General features: G+C 36.1%; 1 protein-coding gene across 2 annotated transcripts in view; it reads left to right on the top strand.

Annotated features, from left to right (window-relative positions):
- SCAPER (S-phase cyclin A associated protein in the ER) overlaps nt 1-22,024 on the top strand; it is a 488,585-nt gene that overhangs the window by 179,325 nt on the left and 287,236 nt on the right. For both annotated transcript variants that reach the window (XM_077780475.1, XM_077780477.1), the window contains exons 18-20: nt 12,645-12,726; nt 14,212-14,364; nt 14,912-15,019. In XM_077780475.1, coding sequence (XP_077636601.1) covers nt 12,645-12,726; nt 14,212-14,364; nt 14,912-15,019 — 343 coding nt within the window. The remainder of the gene's footprint in view (nt 1-12,644; nt 12,727-14,211; nt 14,365-14,911; nt 15,020-22,024) is intronic.

The raw sequence follows: 22,024 nt of genomic DNA, 5'->3' as shown, positions 1-22,024 counted from the left end.
CTTATGCTGTGCCTTTTATTACCATGACTTATTCATTCCATAACTGGAAGCCTGTATTTCCCTGTCCCCTTTACCCATTTTGCCCAACTCCCCATACCCTTTCCCTCTGGCTGCCAGCCATCAGTTTTCTATATTTATAGGTCTGATTCTGCATTTTGTTTGTTTGTTCATGTATTCTTTTCCTTTTAAGGTAACTTTGATGTATGATATAAAACAACTTTGATGTATGATATAAAACAAAGATCTAAATTTCTTTACATATGGATATCTATCACAGTATCATTTGTTGAAAAGACTATTCTTTCACCATTTATTTGCCTTGCCACCTGTTCAAGATCAGTTAGTCATACATATAAGTGTTTATTTCTGGATCTATGCTGTTGTATTCATAAGGATATTTCTGTTCTTATGCCAGTACCAGACTGTTAATTACTGTGGTTTCATAGTAAGTTTTGGAATCATGCTATTTACTCTTACTTGGTTTTACCCTTTCAAAATTGTATTTCCATGTAAGTTTTAGAATAGGTTTGCCAGGGGGCGCCTGGGTGACTCAGTTGGTTAAGCGTCTGACTTCAGCTCAGGTCATGATCTCACAGTTTGTGGGTTTGAGCCCTGTGTTGAGCTCTGTGCTGACAGCTAGCTCAGAGCCTGGAGCCTGTTTCAGATTCTGTGTCTCCCTCTCTCTCTGACCCTCCCCTGTTCACGCTGTCTCTCTCTCTCTCTCTCTCTCTCTCTCTCTCAGAAATAAAACATTAAAAAAAATTTAAAGAATAAGTTTGCCAGTTTCTACAAAATAGCTTGCACGTATTTTTGTAGGAATTGCATTGACTCTATAGATCATTATGGGAAGAGTTGCCATCTTCATGATATTGTATATTCTGATCCATGAATATAATGTCTCTAAATCTCCTTTAATTTATCTCAATAGTGTTTTATAGTTTTTAGATATATTGTTAGTTTATAGGTCTTGCACTTTTTTTTCTTAAATTTATTTCTAAGTACTATTCTTGAAGTCATTGTGATTGGAATTATTTTCTTTATTTTTGGTAGTATTTGTTGCTAGTATACAGAAATACAATCAATTTATATATATTTGATTTTACAGTCTTGTTTTTTTTATCACTTGCTCAACTTTCTTACTAGTTTTGATAGTGTTTTCTTTTTGTTGATGTTGCCCTTAGGATGTTTTACATATAGGCTCACATCTGGAAATTACAAGTGTTATACTTCTTGCTTTCTAGTATGGATGTCTTTATTTTTCCTTGTCTTATTGCACTGACTACATGCCATGGTATAATTTTAATAGAGCTGCAACATTGTATATACTTACTCTGTTCTTAATTTTAGTAGTGGAGCATTTAGTCTTTCCCTATTACCAGTGATGTTAGTTGCATGTTTTTCTTAGATCCCCATTATTAGATTGAAAAAATTCTCTTGTGTTTCTAGTATGTTGAGTGCTTTATACCATGAATAGACTGAGTTTTGTTAAATAAATGGTTTTTTTTTTCCACATCCATTAGGAGGACTGTGCAAAGTTTTTTTGTATGTTGTATTTTATTACATTAATTCATTTTCAACATTAAACCAGCCTTGCATGCCTGAGTTAATTCCTACTTGGTCATGGTGTATACTCATTTTTATTTGTTGCTAAATTCTTGTTAAGGATATGTACATGAAGGATATTGGTGTGTAACTTTCTTGTGATGTCTTTGGTTTTAATGTCATGGCAATACTAGTCTCATAGAGTATGATGGAAGTGGTTTTTCCTGTACTAGAGGAACTCTTTGTGTTAGGATCAGCATTATTTTTGCTAAGTGTAATTTGCCAATGAATCTATCTGGGCTTGGATTTTTCTTTTGGAGGAAATTTTAAATTACCAACCCATTTTTTTCATGTTTTAAGTTTTTATTTAAATTCTAGTTAGTTAACTTATAGTGTAATAATTGGTTCATGGGTAGAATTTGGGGATTCATTACTTATATATAACACTCAGTGCTCATCATAACAAGTGCCCTTCTAACAAGTGCCCGTTACCTATTTAACATCTTACGGTCTATTGCGATTTTTTTGTTTCTTATTCAGTCAGCTTTCATAATTTGTGTCTTACTAGGAATTTGACCTTTCTATTTAAGTTCTCTATTTTTATATATTTATAATGTTCATTATTTCTTATAAGTAATTTCAGTATGATCTATAGAGATGTCTGTCTTTCATTACTAATTTTGGTGATTTGTGTCTCCTCTCTCTTTTTTTTTATTAGTCTAGCTTAATTTTTGTATATTTTGTTGATCTTTCCAAAGAACAGTCTTTTTGTTTTATTGTTTCTGTTTTCTATTTCATTGATTTCTACTTTGATATATATGATTTCTTTCCTTTCGTTTGCTTTGGATTTCATTAGCTCTGCTTTTCCTACTTTTATGAGGCTGAAAATGTAGTTGATAGATTTTATATATTTCTACATTTCCTTTTTTAAAATTTTTTAAATGTTTAGAGAGAGAAAGCATGAGTGGGAGAGGGGCAAAGGAAGAGGGAAACATAGTATCTGAAGCAGGCTCCTTGATTACAGCATAGTGCCCCATGCAGGGCTCAAACTCACAACCATGATTTCATGACCTGAGCCAGAGTCAGGTGCTTAGCCGACTGAGCCACCCAGTGCCTCTATTTCTGCATTTCTAATTCAAGCATTTAAGGGTATAAAGTTTGTTCTTAGCACTTCTTTAACTTCATCTCAACAATTTTGATAATGTTGTATTTTCACTTTCATTTAATTAAAGACATTTTCTAATATTTTCTAGGTTCTTTGATACGTGAATTATTTAGAATGATTTGTTTAGTTTCCAGATATTTGCGGATATATCTCCAGTTTTCTGTTGTTTCATTATTAAACCTTTTGTAGTTGAAGAATATTCTTTGTTTTAGTCCCTTTAAATTCATTGAGACTTATTTTATGACCTTGAGAGTAGACTATTCTAGAGACAGTCCTTCATGCTGTTATAAAGTATTTGTATTCTGCTGTTGTTGGATGGAGTGGGTTTTTCTTTAAATGTTTTATTTATTTTGAGAGAGAGCCGGGGAGGGGCAGAGAGCAAGAATCCCAAAGAGGCTCTGTGCTGTCAATGCAGAACCCAATATGTAGGGCTCAGTCCCACAAACCTGGGAAATCATAACCTGAACTAAAATCAAAAGTCTGACACTTAACCAACTGAACCATTCAGGCACCCAGGATGGAGTGTTCTTTAAATGTCAGTTAAGTTAGTTGATAGTTTGGTCTAGACTTCTGTAATCTTACTGATTTCTGATAGACTGTTATTGAAAGTTTTAAATATTGTTGAATTGTCTGCTTATATTCTCAGTATTGACAATATCTGCTTTATGTATTTTGGTGTCTCAGTGTTAGGGGCATGGAAGTTTCCTTGGGTATTGACCCTTTCATCATTATGAAATGTTCTTCTTTCACCTTTAAAAAAAATATTTCTTGCTGTAAAGTCAACTTTTTTTCTGTTTTAAATATAACCATGGCTATAGTTTACATGATATTTCTTTTTCTGTCCGTCTGCATTCATCCTTTTGTGTCATTTTTATCTAACCTCTGTCTCTTATAAGTCTAAATAAAGTTGAAGTTATGTTTTCATCTAGTCTGCTAGTTTCTGCCTTTTTATTAAAGTGTCTAGTCCGTTCTCATTGAATATAATTATTGATATGATTGAATTTATGTTTTCTATTTTGATACTTGTTTTCTATACATATCAAGTTTCTTCGTTCTCTTTCACTACTGCTTTTTCTTCTTAATACTTTTTAGTGCATCATTTAATTTTTTTTCTTGATTTTTAAGCTATTATTTTAGTTGTTTGCTTTAGTGGTTTCTCTTTTTACTACAATATTCATCTTAACTTATGAAAATCTATTTCTGATTAAAACTAAATTTTGGTAAAAGCTAGAGGAGCTTTGTTCCTTTATGAGTCTATCCTTTTCCTCTAGTGTTATTATTGTTACATATCATATATCTGTATATGTAGTAAACTCAACAATACAGTGATAGGATTATCTCTTAATGTAGTGACACATTATTCAGATAAGTTAGAAGAATAAAAGATAATATATATTTATATATACCTTTATACTATTAGCATATTTACCATTTCTGGCATGCTTCAATATTTTTTTTATGAATTCAGGTTACTTTTTGGCATAATTTCATTTTAGCTAGATGGACTTCTTTCAGTATTTTCTAGTAAAGGAGTTTTGCTGTCATTGAATTATCTTGGTATTTTCTTATCTAGGAATATTTTGCCTTCATTTTGTTTTTGCTTTAAAAAATTGTTGTTATTGAAGTATCATTGCCATTTTCCTTCATTCTGAATGATATTTTTGCCAGATTTCGAGTTCTTGGGTTTTTTTCTTTTCTGATTTCAGTACTTTGAATCGTTTGACTTCTGTTTTTTTCTGATGAAAAGTTAGCCATTAATCATATTGGGTTTTCCTCTGTATATGGGAAGTTGTTTCTTCTTGCTCTCAGAATTTTCTGCTTGCCTGTAACCAGTTTCATTCTGATTTATTTAAGTTTATTTTCTTCATGATTATTCTGTTCTCTGCATATCAAGTTTGGGAAGTGTTTGGCCATTATTTGTTCATATATTTGTCATTTCTTTTCAGACATCTCTAAGCTGTCACAGTTTCTTAAACTTTCCTTGGTTTTGATGACCTTGAAAGTTTTGAGTAGTGGTTAGGTATATTGTAGAATGTTCCTCAGGTAGCACTTGTCTGATGCTCTTCTTATGGTTAAATTGATGTTAAAGCTTTTGGGGAGCAAGAGCACAGAGGTGACTATGAATTACCATTCATAACATGTTAGAAGTTCATGTTATCAATTTGACTTATCACTGATTTTATTAACCTTGATCACTTGGCTAAGCTAGTGTTTGTCAGGCTTCTCCATTGTTACTTTAAAAATTTCTCTATGCTATCCTCTGTGGAAGCAAGTCTCTAAGCATAGGCCACGTTGAGAAGGTGAGGAATTATTCTCTACCTCCTTGAGGGAAGAATTTCCACATAAATTATTTATAATTCTTCTGTACAGGACATTTGTTCTCTCCTATTTATTTACTAAATAGGGTTTTTTAATGTCCATGTGGACTTACATACATTTATTTTATACATTGTGGTGTAAACCAATATTATTTATATTGTTATGTTCCAGCTTTGGACATTGGGAGCTCTTGCATATGGCCCCTGTATCCTTTTGACATACTTTATCATTTTGTTTTTTGACAAGTTTCTTGCTCTTCTGGCACCACAAGATTCTCCAGACTCATCTTGTGTTTACTTCCCTTCCTCCCTTTCTAGAATCAACCATTTGTTTAAGGATTCTTGGGTTTTTTTATTGGAAATTTTTTTGAAAACTCTCTAGTTTTCTGTTGAGATTTCCTATTTGTTGAATCAGTGCCATAATATTTTTCTTTAGTTTGGCATACTTTCTTTTAATTCTTTGAACATATTTATAACAGCTGTTTTGTAGTCTTTGTCTACTAAATACAGCATATGGCCTCATTCAGAGACAGTTTCAATTGACTGCTTTTTTCTAATTTTATTTATTTTGAGAGAGAGAGAGAGAGAGAGAGAAAGCATAAGCAGGGAAGGGTCAGAGAGAGAGAATCCCAAGTAGGCTCCACACTGTCAGCATGGGGCCTGATGAGGGGCTCAAACTCATGAACTGTGAGATCATGACCTCAGCTGAAGTCTGATGCTTAACTGATTGAGCCACCCAGGCACCCCCAATTGACTGCTTTTTTCAAAGTTGGTCATATTATATCTCGTAACTTATGATTGTTTCTTCTGCTATTTTTTTTTTTTTGTCTTTGTGAGTTTATGCCTATTCTATTCATTTCCTGTGGCTTTTTGGAAGGGAGCAGAAATAACTATGTTTTCAACATGCCATGCTTACCTTTTTTTATTTTAAGCTTTAGTTAACATACAGTTCAATATTGGGTTCAGGAGTAGAATTCAGTAATTCATCATTTATATGCAACACCCAGTACACATCACAAGTGCCCTCCTTAATACCCATCACCCATCTATCACATCTCCCACCCACCTCCCTCCAGCAGCCCTCAGTTCTCTGTTGTTGAGAGCCTCTTGTGGTTTGTTTCCCTCTCCTCCTTCCTCTCACCCTTCCCCTATGTTCACCTGTTTTGTTGCTTAAATTCCACATATGAGTGACATCATATGGTATTTGTCTTTCTCTGTTTGACTTATATCACTTAGCATGATACCTTCCACCTCCATCCATGTCATTGCAAATGGCAAGATTTCATTCTTTTTGCTGGCTAAGTAACTCTCCATTTTTGCTATATATATATATATATATATATATATATATATATATATACATACACACACACCACATCTACTTTACCCATTCATCAGGTGATAGACATTTAGGCTCTCCATAATATGGCTATCGTTGATAATGCTGCTATAAACTTTGGGGAGCATGTACCCCCTTTGAATCTGTATTTTTGTATCCTTTGGAGTAAATACCTAATAGTGCCATTGGTGGATCATAGGGTAGTAAAAGTAAACAGTAAGCTAGACCCTTGTTCCCCTAGATTGGAAGCTTTGTAGTACTCTTTGATCCATTGACTTGATGCAAGAGAGTTGTTGGTGATGTTTTTCTGGGGAAGTGGCCTGCTGGGCTAAATCTCAGGCTGACTTGTTTCAGTGGAAATGTGTTTTCATGTAAGTGGCTCTGGCTTCCACTAGCTGGTGTTGTTTTGCTCCCTGAGGGCTTGCCATGCTGATGGGTGAGTTGAATACGGCTGTGCTCCCCTCTCTAGCCCCAGAGCTGAAAGATCACGCCCCCTACTCTTCAGGGAACTCTCACAGAAGAGCAATCAGTCACCCTTCTTGTCACCCCTATTTCCATCAGAACCCTGCATTCACCCTGCCTGTGTCCGAGCATCTTTATCTGAAGCCCACGACTGAGTTTCAAAACTCCAGGGGCACCTAGGTGGCTCAGTTGGTTAAATGTCCGACTTTAGCTCAGGTCATGATCTCGCAGTTCCTGAATTCGAGCCCCGCGTTGGGCTCTGTGCTGACACCTAGCTTAGAACCTGGAGCCTGTTTCAGATTCTGTGTCTCCTTCTCTCTCTGACCCTCCCCTGCTCGCTTGCGTGCACTCTCCCTCTCTCTCTCTCTCTCAGAAATAAATAAAACATTAAAAAATTTTTTTACAAACACCAAATTTTAGGGACTCTCAAGGTATGGACCAGTGCTTTACCTCTGGGGGAGGGTTTGCAATGCTTTTGCTGGCCTGTGGGAGGAAAGCAGTTGGCAGTTCAGAGTTTATGTCAAAACACAGCAGAACGCCAATAACTCTGCTTGCTGCCCTCAGCCCTTCTTCTGCTCCTGTGCCTGGAAGTAGTATAGCATCTTGGCTCCACCAGTCATTTTTGTGACCCAGAGGGTCTTCAGACCGTGCTGTTGCTCCTGGGATTCCTCCCTGCTTTGCTTCTTGAGCACCTTTAAGCCGGGCACATCCTCCAGCGTAGCAGACTTCTGAAACTTCAGATTTTGTACCCCATTGTTTATAATACTTTGTAGTAGCCTCCATAAGCAGGCTCCCTCCCCGCTGCTGTACCCATAGCTATGTCTTTCCCAAGACAGCTCTCTGCACCTCCTGCCTTCTAAAAGGTAGTCACTTTTCCAATTGTAGACATGCAGTTTTTGTTTTCTTAGACCTCTGGTAGATTTCTTGGGTGTGCAGAATTATTTTTATCAAATCATTGTGAGTTTCTGTCTAGCTCTGTTTGAGGAACAAGACAAGCCAACAGACACTTGAAACGATGCTCAGCACCCCTCCTCATCAGGGAAATACAAATCAAAACCACAAGACAAGCTTATGGTCTCCCTGCGTGTTGCCACTTTAACTCCTCCCTCTCAACATGCCATGTTTATTTTTTTAAATAGTTTATTGTCAAGTTGGNCCCAATCTGCCCTCAGTGTGTTCTCAGCATTCAAGAGTCTCTCATGATTTCCCTCTCTCCCTCTCTCCCACTATTATTCCCTNTAGTTTCATTCCTCGCATGTTGCTGTCCAGTTCTCCCAGCACCATCTGTTAAAGAGGCTGTCTTTTTTCCTATGGATACTCTTTCCTGCATTGTCAAAGATTAGTTGGCTGTACACTTTTGGGTCCAGATCTTGAGGTTTCTGTTCTATTCCATTGGTCTTGTGTCTGTTTTTTTGCCAATACCATACTGTNGAGTTTGACTTCTTCTTTGCCAGTTCTGATGCCTTGTATTTCCTTTTGTTGTCTGATGGCTGATGCTAGGACTTCCAGCACTCTGTTAAACAACAGTGGAGAGAGTGGACATCCCTTTCGTGTTCCTGATTTTAGGCTCTTAGTTTTTCCCCATTGATCATGATGTTAGCTGAGGGCTTCTCATAGATGACTTTGATGCTGGCTTCATTAAATGCGTCTGGAAGTTTTCCTTTGATTTCTGTCTTTTGGAATAGCTTGAGAAGAATGCGTATTAATTCTGTTTTAAATGTCTGGTAGAATTCCCAAGGGAAGCCATCAGGTCCAGGGCTCTTATTTGTTGGGAGATTTTTGATTACTGATTCGATTTCTTCACTCGTTATGGGTCTGTTCAGGTTTTCTATTTCTTCCCGTGTGAATTTTGGTAGTGAGTGTGTGTTTAAGAATTTGTCCATTTCTTCTAAGTTGTCCAGTTTGTTGGCATATAATTTTCATAGTATTCCCTGATAATTGCTTGTATTTCTGAGGGATTGGTTGTAATAAGTCCAGTTTCATTCATGATTTTGTCTATTTGAGTGTCCTGTCTTGTCTTTTTGAGAAGCCTGGCTAGAGCTTTTGTCAATTTTATTTTTTCAAAAACCCCACTCTTGGTTTCATTGATCTCTTCAACTGTTTCTTTGGTTTTTATGTTGTTTATTTCTGCCCTGATTTTTTACTATTTCTCTTCTTCTACTGGGTTTGGGGTGCTCTTGTTGCTCTCCCTCTAGTTCCTTTAGGTGAGCTGTTAGATTTTGCACTTGCGCTTTTTCTAATTTCTTGAAATAGGCCTGGAGTGCAATGTACTTTCCTCTTAGGACTGCCTTTGCCGCATCCCACAGATTTTGGATTGTTGCATTTTCGTTTTCATTTGTTTCCATCTATTTTTTAATTTTGTCTCTAATTGCCTGATTAGCCCATTCGTTCTTTATTAGGGTGTTCTTTAACCTCCATGTGTTTGGAGGTTTTCCAGACTTCTTCCTGTGATTGATCTCAAGTTTCATAGCATTGTGGTCTGAAAGTGTGCATGGTATGATCTCAATTCTTTTATATTTATTGAGGGCTGCTTTATGTCCCAGTGTGTGATCTATCTTGGAGAATGTGCCATGCGCACTTGAGAAGAAAGTGAATTTCATGGCCTCAGGATGTAGACTTCTAAATATATCTGTCAGATCCATCTGGTCCAATGTGCCATTCAAGTCCATTGTTTCTTTAGTGATTTTCTGTCTAGCTGATCTATCCATTGCTGTAAGCGGAGTATTAAAGTCCCCTGGTATTAGCACATTCTTATCTATAAGATTGTTTGTGATTTATTGTTTTAAATATTTAGGTGTTTCCATATTTGGTGTGGAGACATTTATAATTGTTCTTCCTGATGGATAGACCCTGTAATTATTCTATAATGTCCTTCTTCATCCCTTGTTATTGTCTTTAAAGTCCAGTTTGTCTGATATAAGTATAGCTACTCCAGCTTTCTTTTGACTTCCATGATATATAATTCTCCATCCCCTTAATTTTAATCTGAAGGTATATTCCTGTCTAAAATGCGTTTCTTGTAGACAACAAATAGATGGTTTGTTTGTTTGTTTTTTCCATTCTGCTACCCTATGTTTTTGATTGGAGCATTCAGCCTATTTGCATTCAGTGTTATTATTGAAATATACGGGTTTAGAGTGATTGTGTTCTTTGTGGGATTCATGCTTGTAGTGGTGTCTCTAGCATCTTGTGTTCCTTGCATCATTTCCCTCAGAGAGTCCCCCTCAGGGTTTCTTGTAGGGCTGGTTTAGTGGTGACAAATTCTTTCAATTTTTATTTATTTGGAAAGACTTTTATCTCTCCTTCTATTCTGAATGACACGCTTGCTGCATAGAGGATTCTTGGCTGCATATTTTTACTGTTCATCACGTTGAAGATCTCCTGCCATTCCTTTCTGGCCTGCCAAGTTTCAGTAGATAGGTCTGTCACCACTCTGATAGCTTTCCCTTTGTATGTTAGGGCCCTTTCCTCCGTAGCTGCTTTCAGAATTCTCTCTTTGTCCTTATATTTTGCCAGCTTTACTATGATATGTCATGCAGAAGATCGATTCAAGTTATGTCTGAGGGGAGTTCTCTGTGCCTCTAGAATTTCAGCATCTACTTCCCTCCCCAGGTTGGGGAAATTCTCTGCTGTAATTTGTTCGAGGACTCCTTCAGCACCTTTCCCTCTCTCTTCCTCTTCTGGAATTACTATGAAACGGGTATTGTTCCGTTTGATTGTACGGCTGAGGTCTCAAACTCTTCTTTCATGTTGCTGAATCAGTTTATCTCTCTTTTTCTCAGTTTCTTCTTTTTCTATAATTGTGTCTTCTAAATCACTTATTCTCCTTTCTACCTCTTCAGTCTGTGCATTGGACGCCTCCAGTTTATTATGTATCTAATTTCTCGCATTTTTAATTCATCATAACTATTTTTAAGCTCCACAGTCTTTGTAGCTATAGTTTCTCTGATGTCCTCCATGCTTTTTTCAAACCCAGAAATTAATTTTATGATTATTATTCTAAAATCTTGTTCAGTTATGTTGCTTATATCCTTTTTGAGCAGTTCTTTAGCTGTCATTTCTTCCTGGAATTACTTTGGAGGAGAGTTCTTCCGTTTCATCATTTTGGTTAGCTTTCTATCTCTTGTTAATTTTAAAAGCTTGTTGTACACTCTGCCCTTGTGAGTTCTACTGCATTCGAGAGGGCTCTTTGACTGTTCAGGGCCTGAGTGTTCAGGAAGTGTTCTTTGAATGGTGTCTCTTGGTTTCTCTTGTTGAGCATTTGGTTATTTTGTTTCTCTACTCGTTCTGGTATTTGGGACTCTCTACCATGTGTAGTTTGGCTTGTTTCTTGAGGCAGCCCTCAAAAAAGAAAACAACCACGGAACAAAGGTACACAAAAGCACAGACAAAACCAATAAACACGCGAACCCAGGCTCAGGTAAAAACAACAACAGGGGCACCTGTGTGGCTCAGTCGGTTAAGCGTCCGATTTTGGCTCAGGTCATGATCACAGGGTTCGTGGGTTTGAGCTCCACTTCGGGCTCTGTGCTGACAGCTCAGAGCCTGTAGCCTGCTTCCGATTCTGTGTCCCTCTCTTACTCTGTTCCTTCCCTGCTCACCCTCTGTCTCTCTCACTCTCTCAAGGATAAATAAACATTAAAAACTTTTAAAACAATAACAGCAAAACAGCTCTCTGGAGGGGATGGGCGTGGTTTGGTACAGGCAGGTCTGGCCTCCACTGTTTCTGCTGGCTGCTCCCTGAGGCCCCACCTTGGTGGTTGTGGAGAGAAGAATGGCGTCGCCCCAGTCCCTTCTCAACCAAGAGTTGCAAATCACTTCTTTGGGTCCAGTCTCCCTGTGCTGTGGACGTAGCCAAGGTGGGCTGAGTTATATGCCCCACGCCCTGCTTCGTTTCCAGGTCCCAGTCTGTGGGCTTTGTTTATACCGCCCTAAAGAGTCCTGCAGGTCCTGCTTCCCTGCTGCGGGGGGTCGAGTGGTGGGTTGGGGAAGTGTCACAGCCTCAGATCCTCCAGGGTCAAGCAGCGATACAAGCAGTGTGTTTGGGAACGTAGCTACTTCAGGTCCACTGAATCCGTGATGCCAGGGATGGTGTCTAGAGTGCTGCAGTGCAGTTTTTTCTGGCGCCTTCTGGGACAGGGGACACCTAGTTCAAAGTCAGCACCGCAGCCAGAGCTAAAAAACACTCTCTTTCTCAGCGGAGGTTTTTCTCTTCTCCAAGGACGGTTCTGTGAGCAATCTCAGCTTCTCTTTCCTTTCCCTTGGACTTGCAGCAGCTCTCCACAGCTCGCAGGTTTATCACTCACCGCAGCTGCACGCAAGCCGGGTTCCCTCAACATGCCATGTTTAAATGAGAGTTTCAGAGGTAGTTGGTATTTAAACCCATACCTGGGTCTGGGTCCAGAAATCTATTATTTTTAAATTTCTTTTTAATGTTTATTTAAATTTGAGAGGGAGAGAGCGCTGGCAGGGGAGTGGCAGAGAGAAAGGGAGACAGAGGATTTGAAGCAGGCTCTATGCTGAAGGCAGAGAGCCCAGTGTGGGCTGGAACTAGTGAGCCGTAAGATTATGACCTGAGCTGAGTCGGATGCTTAGCCAACTGAGCCACCCAGGTGCCCCCAGAAGCCTATTTTTATAACTAAAAACTTGTATTGCTTCTTAAACATTTATTGAGCACTTAGGCACTTAGAAAAGAATAATTTAAAAGACAATAACCCTGTAGAATATATAAGCATATGTATCCTAATCATATTTTTTAACCTCGTGAAGTTTGTTACTCCAAGCAGTTGAGTTTCTTATTTTTACTCTCTCCTTACAGAGATAGGGAGGAGCGATTGGCTGCACTCACAGCTGCTCAACAAGAAGCAATGGAAGAGCTACAAAAAAAAATTCAGCTCAAGGTAAGGATATTATATATTTCAGTTTGAAAATCTAGAGATTTCAATGACACATGCGATTAAATTTTTTAATTTCAGGAACTGTATAAAAATTTTAGTTTATATTCTTAATACTTGGATAATAAGACTTCTGTGATTTGGTTATGATCACTTATAACCCAACAGTCTGAAAACTAAATTATTTTAATACACTTAAGTGATGAGAATAACTAAAGGAATTTTAGTACTTCTTGTTTTTACTAACCAATCTGTGAGTGACTTGAAGGCATTACTCTTTGGTTTCTGATAGTTATATTTTTATTTATTTACAAACAAAAAGTGATTAGGATAATTAGTTTCACCTGATTTCAGTACTTATGAATTGTGCGATTATAACTTGGGAAATTATGATAAACTACTATTTTCTAGAAAATATTTTCCATTAGTAATACCGTTTCTGGCAGTATATTTGACACAGTGTAATGATTACTTATACATTGTCTCCTCACAGAGATAGTACCATCCATAAGGTAGAGGGCCATATTTTATCAGTTGTGTAGTCACAGGACTTTATCATTCACTGACATTTAATGCAGCAAAAATTTATTGAGCCTTGTAGTAGGCAGGGGGTTAAAGAGATGAGTAAGGCATGACTCTAAATTTTAAGAAACTCTTAATGTAGTGTAAGAATCAGTTGCTAAACAGATAATTTCCATATGGATGCATGTGCTTGCGTAGAGTGCTATGGAAGCACAGATGAGGATACTTGGTCTAATATGAAGGGTTTCAGAAGTTGGGGAAAAAATTTAGAGAATAACTCCTGAGCTGAATCCTGAATAGGTAGAAGAATAGGTAGGTGGGTGGGATGGCATTTCCAGTTATATGAAAAAGTGAGCATTAAGTCAGAAGTCTGTAATTGTGTTTTCAGCTTGGTTGTTTTTTTGTTTTGGGGGGGAAGTCACTGGAGGTGTGAAACGACCAGAAATGGTGGTGGGGAGTTGGTGTGGTAGAAGTCTGCATCATGATGGGGTTTGTCTGCAATGAGGATAAGCGTGGTCTTTACATATGGGTCAGCATTTCCTAAAGTGTGTTCCCAGAAGGGCTTCTCAAAAGTGTGTTGTTGTCAATTAAGTGTGTAAAATGTTTTTTAGTATGAGCTAGGTTTATTGAGTCATAGTGCACAGAGACATACTAGAGGATCCGTATAGTTCAATATTTTATTTGCTTTAATTTGGCATTTTCCAAATTTATTTGCTGATAGAACCTTTGCCACAAAGCACTTATAATATTGTGTGGTGTTGTTCCAAGAAGCACACTCTAAGAGACGTTATTGTACATGTAGGAGATTTATTAAAGGGGTCTATGTAAATTCTTGCTTAGTGTTCACGTCAACATTGAATGAAGATATCTCTTCTATTATTGTAGAAACTTTAATGGAAATACTATTTTTTAAGTTCTCGGTATAATTTATATCATTTTTATATTCTCACACTTTGACTTCATTCACAGCATGATGAAAGCATTCGAAGGCACATGGAACAGATTGAACAGAGAAAAGAAAAAGCTGCTGAGTTAAGCAGTGGGCGGCATGCGAATACTGATTATGCCCCCAAACTGACCCCTTATGAAAGAAAGAAGCAGTGTTCCCTTTGCAGTGTCCTGGTAGGTTGCCATATTAATATTGTGATGATATAATTTATTACTTAAGTTTGTTAAACTATGGAAATATATCCTCCAGTCTTTTAAAATTCATATGAAGGCATCTGGTGAGTACCATGGATTTCTCTCATGATTTTCAATGCTAAGTAAGTAGTATAAAAATAGCATCAGCATTTAAGAGTACCAGTGCAAAGTGCCAAAGTATGCAATTCCTGTTAAAATGGATATATACCTGCTTAATTGATAGCCCAAGCAATATTTCTGGGTACTGGGACCAAAAAAGAAAAGAACATTTTCAGTCCTGAAATTTGAACTCGATACTTAGAAGAAATGATACACTGTTAAAGTTGGTTACAATGGTATATTTTTTTTGGATCATGTATCTTCCAGAGGATTCTCCGAATTGTGTTTTAAATAAAATATTTTTAGCCTAGTATGTAAAGGCTAGCATGATATCAACATACATATAATATAATGGCTTGAATATGTAATTCTTATAATTGGATATAATTATATGTTGATTACAGTTGTTTTGATTTTATGCTTTTAGATCTCCTCAGAGGTGTATCTTTTTAGCCACATTAAAGGAAAAAAACACCAGCAAGCTGTAAGAGAAAATAGCAGCATTCAAGGGCGTGAACTTTCAGATGAAGAAGTGGTAAGCTTTACTGTTTGTTGTTCATTTCCACATATTTATTGAATACTTAGTGTGTCCTATTTTATTATAAAGAATTCCATGTTCATTTGTGATTATTTAAAACTATATTTAACATTTAATAACTACTAAACTATATACAAATGTATCATTTAGTATTCATTTTAGTGCTTACTTTGACACTATATTTACTAAAATTTGGTATACATTTTAGTTTAATAAGAAACAAGAAATAATAATTTTAGTGTAAAAAAGTCATAGTATTTTGATATTTCAGTAATATACAAAAGAATTATTTAATGATGCCCTGCATTTCTTAGAAAATAATTAACAATATAAATGTCATGTAAATTAATAATTTTATGTAGTACAGTATTTAGAAATTTTTGGAAATGTATTATTTACCTATGATTGTTTACAGTGGAATTTAGATTTGTATGAATATTTTAATATTTTACATTAAACTGTTATCTAGATATGGAGGACATCACTAGTCTATGAATTTGTTGGTTCTATTTGCAATAGCAAATTTCTCAAGCTACCCAAAGATGAGACATTCATGTTTGTGACAAATCTCTTACGATGCCCAGGAAAAGTTATTATGGTTCTAATGAGAGCAGTAAATGTGTATACATGCATGTGTGAGTTTAACTCCTTTTTTCCCCAGTGTAACCTATATTAATAGAGTACACAAATCTCAAGTATACAGCTTGATTTTTACTTATGTTTCACTCACATCAAGATACAGATCATTTCTTATGCCCCAGAAGGTTCCCTCATGCTCCATCCCAGACATGTCCCCAAAAGGTAACTTGTCTGCACCATCAGTTAGTTTTCCCTGTTCAGGAACTTTATTTAAATGTTATCACACAGTATATACTTCTGTCTGGCTACCTTCACTTATCCCTAACTCTGAGATTGATCTTAAATGTTTATGTGAAGCTGTAGTTCTTTCTTTTTCTTCGCTTTTAATCAATGCCCTCCAGGCAAAGACCATCAAGAACATATTTGTAGTTGAATAAGTTGGGGTTTATTAATCTAATAAAAGAATGGAAAATGTATACTATGGGGAATTATGGAGCTTCTCAATAGGGTGTTAGAAATGGCTTATTATAGGATTTGGGCTTGTGCTAGGTGACTTGGTTGGGGAGGGGAGAGTTCAAGGACTTGGAGCTTTGGTCTGAATTGAATGCTGTCAGGAAGTGGGGGTAATTATGTGATTGGTTCTTAATAAATCAATAAATCTTACCTAGGTGGGAGGACCATAGCTACTGTTTTCTCCTGAGTTTCTGGATATGACCAGTGTCTGAAGGGAAATTCCACATAGTTTTTTGGGCTTAATTTGCCTTTTGAGGATATTCCCCTTCAAGCTCCAGTGGCTTTGGCTCTAAACCAAACTCTGTCTCTTCAGCTCAGTAAGGCTGCTACTTTTAGCTTACAGTGTTCTCCATGACAAAAATTGGTACAAACCCTTCAAGGAAAAATCCAGAGTAAATGTGGAGCTTACCTCATATGCTTCGTTTCTGTTAGGGATCACAGTCTCTCAAGTCCTGGCTCTGTTGGCCATTCTTCAATGTCTTCAAATTGATAATTGGTATATTTTGTGTAACATTTTGAGTTAGGAGATAGTCCAGAATAAGCCAGTTCACTGTAGCTGGAATTGGAAATCTCCTAATGTTTAATTCCTATATATACATTTTTTGACATAATGCTTGACACATGGTAAGGTATTTAATAAAAGCTCATTGAGCTGAGTTGAACTAAAAGGTTATATAGAATGGCTTTAGCTACCTTTAATAAAACATGTAATTAATCATCTATTTAGTTTACCTCAAATAATTTTTTTGTCTTTTGCTTAAATTGTATGAATATTTTAAGAGTGAATAGTAGGGATTTTTATATTTTACTTGAATCATTCATATAATTTACCACATTCACTCTTTTAAGTTTGCTGTTTAGAACCAGAGTCATGTGTATATGTGTGCCACTTCAAAAAAAATGTTAAATTGCTTTCTTTAATTATAATTTAATTATTCCATTACAAATAAAAATTTTCCATTTATAAAAATTATTTGTAATTAAATTCTCTTAATTAAAAAACTATATTATTTAATTTACAACAGATTATTTAAACATTTTCTGGAGTATTGCTGTTATGTAAACTGAAATTTAAATTTTATGTCTTATTACTCAGTGAGAAAAGTTGGGAAGGAAAGAATAGTTCATGCAATTTGAAAGAAAAATGTGCAGTATTATCTGACTTTTGTAGCTATTATAGCATAGCCTGATGTTTAGCATTGTGATTTGAGATTTGGTTGATGTGTTCATTTTACATACTATTTCAGTTGAGAGGAATTAAATTTTCCTTAAGTTCTCACTTAATTCATGTAATTATTCTGGGTTATAGCCCTTTCTTCCTAAAAATAAGTATGTGATATAGCATATGAGTTATGTGATATAATAAGGCAATTTTATATTTACTCACATGGAAGTTTCATTTCTAATCAGTGGAGGTATCTATAGTAAACATACTTGTTCTACTTAAAGTTATTACTTGTCATCTGTGATGTCTTTATGTTATATATACCTTGTCTGTGACCCTTCTTCTTTGACATGTAAGATTTTATTTATACCACCTCTGACCTAATAAAATTGTACCTTTGACCTTATGCACTTGACATATCAGATAACTTACTCTTGATCTTTGACACGTTTTGTTTTAAGCCTGTTAAACATAATAGGTAGCTGTCTGGCAAGAAAGGTATAATGTTTTGTGTTTTTATTGTAATTTGGGAAATTTTTCTAGTTTTTTGAAACTTCACAAAAAGAGCTGTTATATGTTTGATTTTTTTTCTCTTTCATTGTCTTAAAATCCACGTGTTAAAAGTAGCTAATTTTTGAAGGTCAAAACAAATGGGTGCTAGTTTAAATACATCCCCAAATTTAATTTTTTATATTTGCTAGAGAAATAATGAAGTATAAGTTTTAATTAAACCTCTGATTTCTGTCATCCTCTTTTCACACTAATATCTAAAGAAGATAAGAGTGATTATTGTGAATGTTGAAGTACATCCAGCCTTATATAGAGAATGAAGTTAAAAAGGGTTTTGTTTTTTTTTTTTAAATCCATATATTTCTGTTTGTGAGACTCCTTGGATTTAAAAGCACATAAAGTATACAAGGTCCGTTTGTTAATCTGTGTACTTAAATAAATTTCATTTTCATTTGATACATGGATGTATAAAAAGGACTTTCATGAAATATCTTAACTTTAATTTATTGGATATTTACAACCAAATGTGATTTTATGAATCCCAAATTAGTATTTCAACTTGGAAAAATTATGCAATTTAGGTGAGTGAAAGAAAAAATGATATTTTAAGCTAGCAAAAACATAAAGATTTACTGTACTTAATGAAATGTAAGCTGATTTCTTTCGCCGGAATGTGCTGGTGTTGAGATGAAAGAAGTCTCCTAGATATCTCCGAGAATTGATGACAGTCCAGAATATAATAGATAATTCCTAATAGATTGATTAATTTCCTTGCCTTGCTTACCTTTGTTTGTAGAAGCCAGAAGTATTTGTTGTCTTTTTATAATCATGTTAGGAAAGCATTTTGTCTGCTTTTCAATAGAAAATCAAGTCAGATGGACAAACCAGGACTCATTTAGAGTAAATCTTTATTTTTCCCCCCAGTACCTCAGTTGGGTACACTTTAAGTTAATTTGAGAAATTATCTAAAAATGCCTTGCCCCCTCTTGCAGGATATAACTTCCATTCCCTTTATTTTCTCTTTAATAGAATAGGAAAACTTTTGTGGTGTGTGTATGTATATGTATATGTGTGTGAGAGAGAATGTGTTGTGAGAGAGAACGTGTATATATTCAGTATATAACACACATATATAGCTGATTGTTAACATATAATTCTTCTAACTTTTGGAATTCTTATGGTGGCAAATTCACTCACATTGGAACTAGGGCATACAGAGAGCATGTAGCTATTTATCTGTGCTGATTTAGTCTTCTTCATTAATTTAAGGAAGAAATTTGAACTAGGTAGCCAGTTGTTTTAAACTTAGTTTGATCTAATAATTGAAACAGTCTCTCTAGTTTGTACCTTGCCTCTTTTGAATAACAATCCTTAGCCCCTATCCACTTGCTTATCTCCTTAAGATAGCATCTATGTGTATTGGAGGAAGAGTATGGCTTACCTGACACCATATTAAGAGGAAAAGTTGAGGTCTTTCTACCTGATGTCTTCTTTCCTTTCTAATTTCCAGTGTGAGGCCCTTCTTTACCTGTTCACTTAGTCTCTGGGCCACCAATCATGAAGAGTGGCTGGTGAACTCTGATCTGTTCTTTCCACTCAGTGTTACAGTGGAGCATCAGCCTCTTCCCAATCAGGTCACCCTCAGTCCTCTCTGCGCACATATCTCTGAGTCTTTGCCAAACCTTCATTCTGGCCCTGACAGGCTTACTGGCCCCTACCACAGGGTTCACAGCACATAAAAACCAAGAGCATTTGGGGAAAGCTAAAATATCAGACCTCTTCCTGACTGCCTCACATGGCCATATTAATGGACCTATTTGGTGACAAGGATAGATGGAGAGACTGTTTCTTTTGAGAATCAGAATTATACTTTTGCATTACTCTCACTTAGCTAACATTTTATCTCCCTTGGGATATACATTAAAAAATTTTCCCCCTTTTATCTTCAAAATTTTTTGGCTGGAAAAAGGTACAATGTCCTTTAACCACTCCTTCCTCCTTATTCTGACCAAACATCTGAGCCTTAAGGTTGGAAAAGGGAATTTTCTTCATACTGTGTAATAAATACTATAGTTTGAATTCTCCTAGCTTCATTATTGATGTGCTAAAGGGCAAGATAAATAAATTTATTAAATCTCAGGTGATTAGTTTGGTTTATAAACCTATTGTTTTGCTGCATGTATCTGCATTATATATCTAAAGTTGATTATTATTATAGAGTGTGTTTTTCTTGTTTTTTTTTTAGAACAAATTCTAACTGCCTTTCTAGCCGAGTTGAACTGGGCAAATGCCATATGCTAAGAAAGTTAAAATCATCACATTTTGGAATATTACCTCATTAACANTCTAACTGCCTTTCTAGCCGAGTTGAACTGGGCAAATGCCATATGCTAAGAAAGTTAAAATAGATCATCACATTTTGGAATATTACCTCATTAACTCCTGTTTTGAATACTTTTTCTGATGTTATGTGACCATTGCATTTTTACTGCTAACAATCACAGTCTCTTTTCTGTATTGGTTTTCTTTTAATAAACATTCAGTTTTAGAGATATTGATTGTTAACCAGAACTATAGTTTTCTTACAGTTTTTTTCAGGATTCTGTGTCATTGGGTTAGTAAATTACAACTACATGAAGTTATGGTCCATGAACCTTTTCTTATGAAACATAGTTGATTTATTTTAAAATGCAGTTTCAGGGGTGCCTGCAAGGCTCTGTTGGTTGGGCATCCAACTTTGGCTCAGGTCATGATCTCAAAGTTCGTGAGTTTGAGCCCCACCTTGGGTTCTATGCTGACAGCTTGTAGCCTGCTTCAGGTTCTGTGTCTTTCTTTCTGTTCCTTTCCCATTCACATTCTCTCTCTCTCTCTCTCTCTCTCTCAAAAATAAATGAATAAACATTTAAAAATAATAAAAAAATGTAATTTCAAATAGGTAACAAATGCCTGCAGTTTAGAAATTTAAGCTCTCTAGTGTTTGATAAAACTCTATTTTGTGGCTCTTAGCTATACAAATGTGAAAAGCCATTTCAACTGTATTTCTCTACATGAGCCCTTCGACATAATATGTGCTTTTTGTTTACAATATGGTAGTTATCTAATTTTACAGTTTGCTTATAGTAATTAAGACTATTTTTTTCCTTTTTGTATGTTTATGTGGGAATTAGAATGGAGTGTCCCAACCTGATATTTTAAATGTTTAAGTTATAACATATTGGCTGTTGTTTGTAGCTGAGATACACATTCCCTTTACAAAATGAAATATCTAAACATTATTGCTTTTTAAAAGACATATACCCTTAAACTCCTTAAACTCGTATTAAAGATCATGGTAGCTTGGGATGACTAGAATAGTGACTATGTTCATACATCTACATATTACAGACTGATACATACTCATCTGGCTCTTGTGTGTCATTTGTGAGAAATTGCAGAATTGATGCCATGGGCAACGTTGAGAGACCAAAGCAATTGTGATGACTATTTTGCATCTGCTTTCTTTCAGTTGGATGATAGAGGATCAGAAACAAGATTGTAGTGAGGCATTTTTATACAACCAAGCTACTTCTACTTCACTCAAAGTTTTGTAATATATACTTTTTTATATAGAAATTTGATACATGCCAGCCCCTCTGGAAAACAGTGTGGAGGTTCCTCAAAAAATTAACAATAGAACTCCCCTATGACCCAGCAGTAGCACTGCTAGGAATTTACCCAAGGGATACAGAAATGCTGAGGCATAGGAGCACATGTACCCCAATGTTCATAGCAGCACTCTCAACAATAGCTAAAACATGGAAAGAGCCTAAGTGTCCATCAACGGACGAATGGATCAAGAAGATGTGGTTTATCTATACCATGGAATACTACATGGCAATGAGAAAGAATGAAATCTGGCCATGTGTAGCCACATGGATGGACCTTGAGGGTGTTATGCTGAGCGAAATAAGTCAGGCAGAGAAGGACAAATATCATATGTTTGCACGTATAGGAGGATTAGGAGGAACTTGACGGAGGAACAAGGGGGAGAAGAAGGGCAGAAATGGTGGGGGAAAGGGAGAGAGGCAAACCATGAGAGACTCTTGAATGCTGACAAAAACTGAGGACTGATGGATGTGGGGGGGAGGGGGGATGGGCATGGAGGAGGACACTTGTGGGGATGAGCACTGAGTGTTATGTGGAAACTAATTTGACAATGAACTATTTGTAAAAAAATGAATAAATAAAAAAAGATA

This window comes from Crocuta crocuta, unplaced genomic scaffold, assembly GCF_008692635.1.
Source record: "Crocuta crocuta isolate KB4526 unplaced genomic scaffold, BGI_CrCroc_1.0 scaffold310, whole genome shotgun sequence".
In the NCBI taxonomy this organism is placed as follows: Eukaryota; Metazoa; Chordata; class Mammalia; order Carnivora; family Hyaenidae; genus Crocuta; species Crocuta crocuta.
This window is presented reverse-complemented; position numbering and strand designations above follow the sequence as displayed.